The following is a 9,295-nucleotide window of genomic DNA, read 5'->3' on the forward strand; positions in this document are numbered from 1 at the left end:
TTATACTTCGATAAACCACACTTCGTTATGTCTATCAAATAGTTTGTATGGACTGTCGTAGCCGGCAGTGTAGTAGTAGTCTGTCGTATATCCACTTGTACCGTTCAGTGCTGAATCCATCTCATGGGCTGCTGTAACGAAGTCGTTGAAGGATGCAAACCCTCCAAATGATCTGTGGAGAAAATCACAAAGTTTAGGTTGTTGCATAATTAAAGGCTAGGGTTTCAATCCCAGGTTATTACATGTAATGGTATCTTATCAGTGGAGTCACGTTGACTGCTAGTCTCGGTTACCCAGCCTCTTGCCGTTGAGGGCATAACCTCTGCGGGGGAGGGGGGTATGCCCTCAACGGCAAGAGGATGAGAAACCAAGACTCCGTTGATTGCTAATTGGTACCATTTTTTTGTTCTGGACCATCGACCAGTTTTCTCAACAAAATTATAATCGTAATGGGTCCGATTGCACCAAACAGTTGTAAACCCCTTGGGTCCTATCACTGTCAATAGACAAGAACTGTTGTGTGTTTTTCTACAACATTTTAATTTGAGAGCAGTACATCTTCATTTTGCATTGTGACCATAAAAACAAACAAGTTTTACAGACTCAGTACCAACATGCTTCAAATATTTCAAAAGTGGTCATATTTACACAGATGTTTACTATTCCAATGAACAGTAATATGTCAACCGCATTTCTTACTAGTTAGGTTACCAGGTACACACATACAAAGCTGAGGGTTCCTATGACGCAAGTAAACCTTATATGCGCAGAAAGTATACACATATTTATACTAAATTGAGGGGTATGGCGTAATAAATATCAAGTTTACCTTGTATAAGCCTTCAGTGCAGGTAATTCAGACAGGAAGACAGTCGGATCTGAAGGTTTTGGGGGATTGTCTTGATCAGCAAATGGTACCATAAATGAGATAGTGAAATTACTAGCACAAGCTGGTCCTTGGCCCGGTTCCACTTTGGTTATGACAGGTGCAGTCATGGCAACTTTTATTCCTGTAATGGTTGACGGAAAAAGACAGTTTCAATGTTTACTCATTAAAACCAAGAGCATGTAAATTTTTCTGCATATGAAAAGTTACACGTGGTGTATTTACTGGAGAAGAACTCAAACCTGGTCTTGTAATAGGCATACATGTAATACATAGACAATATTCTTCAATGTAATTTAGTAGACATACACGAAAAAGTCGAGGAAATCCCTGCCTTATTATGCCACCAATTTGCACTAACAATGGCAGAAGACAAATGTTAAATTTCAGGAGAAGTATTTTATCCTCCAGGTAAAACAATCTCAGCATGTGACATTTGAGAGATACGGGGGTCAAAGGTCATTGCAAAAGTGACGTACTTGCTTCGTTGTTGCCGCTGATGTACTGGAATAATTTCATGAATCCTTCAGAAACGGAACTCCGATAGTCAGTGCCTGTCACCAGGGTACTTGTCCATTTACTGGCTTCATACGATCTTTCCTCATAGACCTGTATATAGAAACATGTCATATATTTACTGTAAACCTGCAAAAGCGTCTACATTAGCACACAAGTTTTTTTGTGTGTTCTCACACAATTTCTAATAGATATCTGGTATAAGTTAGGCCACTTGGCTGTTATCATAAAAGGGACACAGTTTGTAACTTCATGGCATTGGTCATTACTATCGAAAGGTTTTAATATAGTTAAAACCATGTTGAAAAGTTTGGTGGTAACAGTTTGATTTCACCTCTAAAATTCATCTGTACATACGAATAGGACACTATTAAACATTCTCCCAATGTGATCTCTATTTCAATAGTACCACACGTGAATATTGTAACTTTCGACTTCAAGGTACGAGCCCGAATTAATTTCACAGAAAAGTTCTTTGGAAAATACATACTTTGGTAATTACAACAACAATAAGTAAAGTACAACCAAGTCTTTGAAAAAAGACGAGATATATATATATATATAAAGGTGCTCTATCTAAATAGAAAATAATCTTCGCGAGTTGGATCTTTGGCATCAACTTAAAATTTATCAGTTTTACATGGTGGGAATAGACGTACTACAGTGACCATGGTAACGGCCCATTGTTCTGGACTGGTATGATATATCATGACGTACCTTTGTTTTTGACAGAACTGTAAACCTTGGACAATCTAACCCATTACAAAACGACGGTTCACGTTCACGTTCAAGTTCAAATACTGACACTCCATTGGCTATTGCAAGACAGGTTGCTAAGAGTACAATCACGTGACGAGCCATGATCAACGACCTTTGAACTCTCTGCAAGATAAATACAAGGTAGATGTTATCAGTGTCATCGAATAACAAATTGTTCACATGTTTGAAAATGTGATGAAATTAACAGGACTAAAAATATGATTTGGTTCATAATTTTGAAAAAAAAACACAAGGATGTTTCACGTGTATGAAAAATGTGATTATATATTCAAACATTTGTAAGATCATCCCAAATTAACTTCCAATACATACAGTGATTTCTGTGATGATGGCCTCAGACCACCCAACAGAGTTAAAAGTTCTACAAAACCAAGAATGTGCCTTTATGAACTGGTCAAAATGCCTATAGTTGTATATCATTTTATACTAGTCTATAAGTCTATGCCACGAATCTCATCTCAAGAAGTGTGGAGAGCATTCCAAGCCTTAGCTGCAATAATTGTAGCGTTTGTTGTAATTTTGAGGTTTTTCATCTGTTTTGTGCTTTTTTCGTTCCGATGTTTCACAAAGCTACAATTCCTGTAACATAAACGCAAATAGACGGAAGCGATTCAGATCTGAATGGCAAAGTTGGGTGGATTTTTCTGCTGAATTACGCCTTACCTGCCCAAAAAATCGGACATTTTCTAAGTCCAACAGTACTTACGGAGCATTTAGACCTAAGAAATGTTCAGAGGTACGATCACTTTGAAATGGGTAGTACGCTGACATCTCGTTCACGTTTTCAGCGTGATCTCATCAATTTAAATTTGTGTTCAGACCACTTCAGAGAATTCTGAGATTTGCGTTACAGAAAGTTACAGGAATTGTAGCGTTCGCTTCCAGTTAAACATCGGAACGAAAAAAACCCCACAAAATATATGAAAAATCCTCAAAATCACAACACAGCTACAATTGTTACAGCTATTCAAGCCATTGATATCCTTCAGACTGTGAAATCCTGACTGAAGGTTATTTTTGGCTATTGAGTCCATATTACATGCCACTCCTGGTGAACAAGAAACAAAATCACAGCAGCCTACACAACTAAGAACGCTAGTATGATAAAATAATATTTTTTCAACAACTTGACGTGTTAGTAAAATTAGGATATATACTTACTTGTTACTTGAGTGGTGAAGACTGGTGAGTGATTGACTGTACGGAGCAGCGGGGCCTTGTTTTATTACAAAGTTTTATAACACGTGACTTGCGACACCGGTGTGTTGTAACATGTGAGGTATTATATAATAGTAGTATATAACGCCATGTTGGTAAACACTGCACACCTGTAAGTGAACCTTGGGACACGTGTCGAAAAACGCCCATTCAATATCTAAATACTTGTATGAATCATGTTCGGTCTATTCCACAACAGTCACCGGTAACGGTATTTTTTGAACACGTCGTAAATACCTACTGTAATAGCGTCATTATGTTGTTTTATGATCATCCTAAACAAATATAACCATCCTGGAATGGAATATTAGTTCCCAAGTGACTGTGGGCGAACACCATTATCAAACCCCGGGGATGTCAAACATGAAAGGTGGGGCTTTGCCCACTGAGATCTCAATGATGATAACTTCATACCCCTGGGGTTAATACCCTCTCTGTAAAACTATTAAAGGGAAATAGAAGTAATAAAAACCGCTCTCGGACAATTATGATATTTGTTTATGCAATCATAGACAGGGGATAGACTCCCCCCCCCCCCCCCCACACACACACACTCTCTCGACCGTGACAATATCAATGCATCCCTGAATGCATCGCGGTGCCAGTCTCGGTGCCCGAAATAGTACGCCCTCAACGTTAGGTTGAGCAATCTGATCAATCCTGGCACGCACTTGACTGACCTGCTGTATCTAATCTATTACTACGTAATGTGATCGTACGTGAGAACTGCTTGTGGCAGACACCGAGTCCACAGAATATTTGGAAATACCAAAGTTATTATCATTTCTATGTTACACAGGATTTAGGTGAGTGACATTATCTTTTTTATATAATTCGTTTCATAATGTAAATTAATTAGTACCGGGATGATGACGTATGCTTTCTGTCACAGTGTCAGTGTCAGTGTGCTGTGTACAGGGCCAGGCCGTGGAACATGTAGCACACACGTTTTACTTTACAATGGTATCTATATACTGCGAGCTTTGCATGGGTTACTCACTTTTTAGTTTCATAACTGATCAGGCAGCCTGACCTTGAAGTAGCACATATTTTTTTTATCTTTGTCCTGCTATCTGTTTATCTGTAAGTAGAAGGACTGCGATTTGGAGCTTGTGTAACTTCAATATATGAGGACTATTCCATTACATTGAGGGGGAAGTTTTGCAACCTTCACATCATTATAAGTAATGTTTTAGAACATATTATCTGTAGTGTTACAGATAGTATCATTTATGTCAGATTACACACACTGTTCGTACCCCGGGGTTCGTACTATATAGCTTGAGGGATAATAGTGCTGCATCTTGTTTGAGCACACTTGTTCAGTTTCATTTTGAAGTTGAAGAGCAAACGTGGAACTTCAGACAAAACAGGTAACACATGATTTTTAACAGTATTCATCTGGTCCTATATGTGTTATGATCATCTCCACAAATCAAATCAAAGCAAGTTACTGACATGGATTTCTCCAGTGCTGAATTCTGTTTTTATCACCACCAACAGCCGTAGTCTATGCACAGACCCCCGGTATAGACCCTTTGGTGGAAGGACTGGGTCTATGGGTTATGCTATTGGAGTGTTGATATAACCATGATGACGTTATCACATCCTCACAGAACTTACTTTCAAACTGGAGGTTGAGTTTGTAGTAAACTAAATGAAAGCCTAGGCCTTACAACTCATAATAGAGAAGTAAAGCACTTTCTCCATGTTAGACTCGTTTATAGCATTCATATCAAGTGTAAAAGTTCACTGTTTCAATTGGTTTATTTACAAGCCTAAAATGTGGCCTTTCTAATGTGGTCAATTAGTAATGAAACAGTATACTTTTACACTTGATATGGATGCTATAAACAATTGTGGTACATACAGAAAATGCTTTACTTCGGTGTTATGGGTTGTATTAGCAAATGAAACAGTATACTTTTACACTTGATATGGATGCTATAAACGATTGTGGTACATACAGAAAACACTTTACTTTAGTGTTATGGGTAGTAAAATAATGACCTTGTTAGGATTAGGGTTAATATGATGCAATGACTCATAAGGCATCATATGACATGTTATATCTCAGGGACTACAGTGTGTATATAACCTATATCTTTCTGCTTCAAAATCAGTGAAAATCAAAACTTAAGTTTAGTTCTTTTTTTTTTTAAATTCTAGTTATACATTTATTCCTACCTGCTTTGGTTTGGTCTTGAAAACTAAAGTACCTGATTGTTGAAGGAAGATCTACTATTTTTTAGCACTACAGGATGTTCAACGCAGTCAAAAATTTCTTTTTCTCGCAAATTGAAACTCCAGAATTCACAGTAATTGAAAAGAATGAGGTAAGACACTAAATCTAATCGCTGTGTCTGAGTGAAACATTTTGGTAATGAGGTAAGACACTATACTAGACTGTCAGGTATGTCCTGTTGTTCAGCTCTATCAGGCTTCTAATAGTGCTGGCTGATAGCGTGGCACGTATGTCAGTATCTTACAGACTAGCAAGACACTAAACCCCATCACTGTCTGTAAGTGAAAAGTTTGGCTTTAGGTACAGTACTTAAAAAATAGTTTTGGTATGGAAATAAAAACTCTGGAACACACATAATTACATGAAGAGAATATGGCAAAATTTAGAATGTAAGATACGTTGTGACATTTCGCCCTCACCGGCCTCCTCTCCTCTCTGTTAGGGGTTGGCCGATGTTTGAGGGCGCCCTGTCATGGCGTACCTTACAGACTACGCAAAATTGAAACTCTAGAATACATTGCTACAGTGTAGATGATTTCATTGTGTATGAAAATGAAATCAGGGAGTTACATAACAACAATAAGATGTCTAGACACAAGTTAAACATGTTTGCTTGATTGCTGCGAAATAAATTTTCGTGATAAATTACAAGAAAAAATCCTCCACACCAAGCCCTAGTATTTTGTTTTAGGGACTCTGTGTTTCAGTTTTAGTGACTTTGTGAGTAATTAAAATTTGCATACACTATCTTTTGTTGCAGGAACTTGAGTATGAATTACGAGAATATTCTGCAGCAAAGTGGACAAGTACAACTGTAGAGGGCGCTAGTTATGATAAAGCTGGCACTACATCATTCTGGAGATTGTTCAAGTACATTCAGGGAAACAATGAAACAGGTATTTTATGAATGAGGTTAACATTTCAGCACCTCAGTAGTCAACTCTACATTGACAATGAATGGGGTATTAAACACATTTGATCTGATTAAAATCTGATGTAGGAATACGGCCTGATTGCTTTATTGACCTCTAATTTTTATAGGTTGTTTCAAGAGTGAGCAGGGAACATTCCCAGAATTTACAAAATGACAATATACGAAGGAAATAAATCAACTGGTTGTATTTCCACATTAGATTTTAAGCAGTTTTTGAAAATCCCACTTTATACATGTCTTGTAATATGAAATGGCTTATTGTGTAAATCTGTCACGATTATTTTGAAATGAAATTTCACAGAATTATAAAAATCCCAGAGGCTAAAAACAGTGCTATGATTTTTGCAGCTGAAGTCTTGACATTTGTATTGCGATATGAATGATGTGTATACTAGGACCTTGTTTTTTTTTTGAGTCAAGTTTATGACATCACTAGTCTTGTACACAGAACATGCAAGTTTTGAGTTCATGTTAGTCTTGAAGACTCACTCTGGCTCTGAGGGTTGTTGTTGCCATGGTAATGTATACACACTATTATGACATGGGTCAAGATGTAAGCTGTATTATTCTTGTCTTCCATGTTCTTATATTCAACTCAATTGTCTCATTTTTAGGTCAGAAAATAGCCATGACAGCCCCAGTCACTGCATGTGTTAAACATGGCGCAGGACCAAATTGTGAAAGTTCGTTCACCTTTTCATTTTATGTGCCTAAAGAACATCATGACAATGCACCTACACCAAAAGCAGAAGAAGTGTTCCAGACTGAACACTCCAAAAGAAAAGTGTTTGTAAGGTGAAGTGTTACCTTTAGTTTGTTTTATTAGCCTTTAAATTCATAACATGTAGAACAGCAATAAGGAACTTGCAATCCAGACTGAGCATGCTCAGATGCAAAGGACTATGGGATTATCTGTGGCTATCTAATATCTAATCTGGAGCTACTGATAAAATTAACCTCCCACAATGGTCAGGGTGACTGTGAACTGATTTTTTGTGGTTACAAACAATGTATCAACATTGTTTACATTACTCATTGATTAGTATTTATTATCACATTTCCCATGATGCAACATTCAACATGGCGGGTTTGCAAGTTCCCAAACATCCCAAGAATGTGATAATATACTAAATACAGCATAATGCATTTATGATCAAAGCCAATTTGTTAAAAGGTCAAATTTCAATCCTGGGTCAGTGTCTCGACACTTCCCAACATGTATCAAGTCAATAATTTCACAAATAGTCCCCAAAATGCAACTAATTTCAAATTACAGTGGCACACTTCTTTTTTGTATATTCATAATACCATAATACATTAGGAGATAAAAAATCTGTAATACTCTCTAAAACGACAGTTTCACAGGTGCTCTATGAGCTCCGTGAGTGTGTTACATGGTCAAATTTTTGTCATCGAGCATAATGAGTGTCATCTTAATCCGACTTTAAGTGAATTTCACAGAAGAGGAATGGATAAGAGAAGGGAAGCCAGAATGAATATTGAATATTAATCATGAACAACCAGCAGGGACTCTCTGTAACTTTTTCATCACAATTATGTGCATGTCAAAATTGATGTATTTCAGATATCATTATCTTAAACTCTATTGTTTGTTTGTTTGTTGTTTGTAGATCATTCAGTGGATTTGCCAAGGAAGAGCAGTGGCTGACACAAGCCAGAAAGTTGGCTGAAGCACTAGGTGATAGAGATGACATCCACAAAGACTTTTTCTATACTGCAGGCTATGACAGTCCATTTAAACTAATGAACCGACATAACGAAGTGTGGATTATGGTCAAAGACAATGAAGAATAATAATCTGTACTATATGGATATGGGTTTTGTGGACTGAGATTGTCCTGTGGAAAAGGTCGACTTTAGGTGGGCCCGTAAACGGAAGTCCACAAACTCATGTAAGCTATACCACTGAGGTCCACAAAATCCACATCCGGGTCGTAAATGTTTCATCATATACACCATGTAGTGGCACGGATGAAAAATTTTTTGTGCTGATTGAGGGACCTTGACCAGACTGGTTAGAAACCACAGTTGGCATCCAGACTATTATGTAATATGGGATAGCAAGTGATTACATGGGTACATAAATGAACCACTGACAAGACGGCATTTTGGTTAGTCTGTAATCTCAGCTCAGGTTTCATATCTTTGAAATCTAGTAACAATTTCAACAGAGTGGTCAATGTAATTAAGTTGTCAGACAACTCGACACAAGGGACATGGAATAAAATAAAGATGGATCACGCTGCAAAATAGAGATAGGGCTGAATGTTGGTTTCTGCCCATGGACACACATTGCCTCATGGGAGTCAGCAGATATGCATATGCATGAGTTGCACATGAATATTCATGATCATGTTATTTGCTGCTATTTGAAACCATGTGGTAGTACTGTGTGATTTTGTGAAGGCTAATTTTTACAGTTATTTTGAATAAACATGTAATAATAACAGAACCCCATGTTGCATTGGGAAATGACTCACTATATCAAGGTACTTACTTCAAGACCAGCTGAACAGCACTCATAGTGGCCAAACCAAACAATCTTTTGTCTTTATGGCAAATAGTAAATTATATGTTAATGTACAAACGACTGCATTCGAAGGTATAAGTACATTTCAATATTAATGTTATCTAGACACATCATTCAGTAGTATCCTGGCAAAAATCTCACTATAAACCCACAATAAATTTGCAA

General features: G+C 37.3%; 2 protein-coding genes across 2 annotated transcripts; one reads left to right on the forward strand and one right to left on the reverse strand.

The window, feature by feature from the left end:
- On the reverse strand, nucleotides 1–2,263 carry LOC144451206 (heme-binding protein 2-like). The gene is made up of 4 exons (XM_078142006.1): nucleotides 2,120–2,263; nucleotides 1,366–1,495; nucleotides 830–1,010; nucleotides 1–172 (listed from the first exon to the last, which is right to left on the reverse strand). Exons 1-4 carry the CDS (start codon nucleotides 2,261–2,263, stop codon nucleotides 1–3), a joined length of 627 nt encoding a protein of 208 aa, XP_077998132.1.
- A 3,398-nt stretch (nucleotides 2,264–5,661) lies between these two features.
- LOC144451097 (heme-binding protein 2-like) lies at nucleotides 5,662–8,394 on the forward strand. Its single transcript, XM_078141869.1, has 4 exons — nucleotides 5,662–5,736; nucleotides 6,406–6,541; nucleotides 7,194–7,374; nucleotides 8,211–8,394. Exons 1-4 carry the CDS (start codon nucleotides 5,662–5,664, stop codon nucleotides 8,392–8,394), a joined length of 576 nt encoding a protein of 191 aa, XP_077997995.1.
- The last annotated feature ends 901 nt before the right edge of the window (nucleotides 8,395–9,295 follow it).

This window comes from Glandiceps talaboti, chromosome 21 (assembly GCF_964340395.1).
Source record: "Glandiceps talaboti chromosome 21, keGlaTala1.1, whole genome shotgun sequence".
Classification (NCBI taxonomy): domain Eukaryota; kingdom Metazoa; phylum Hemichordata; class Enteropneusta; family Spengelidae; genus Glandiceps; species Glandiceps talaboti.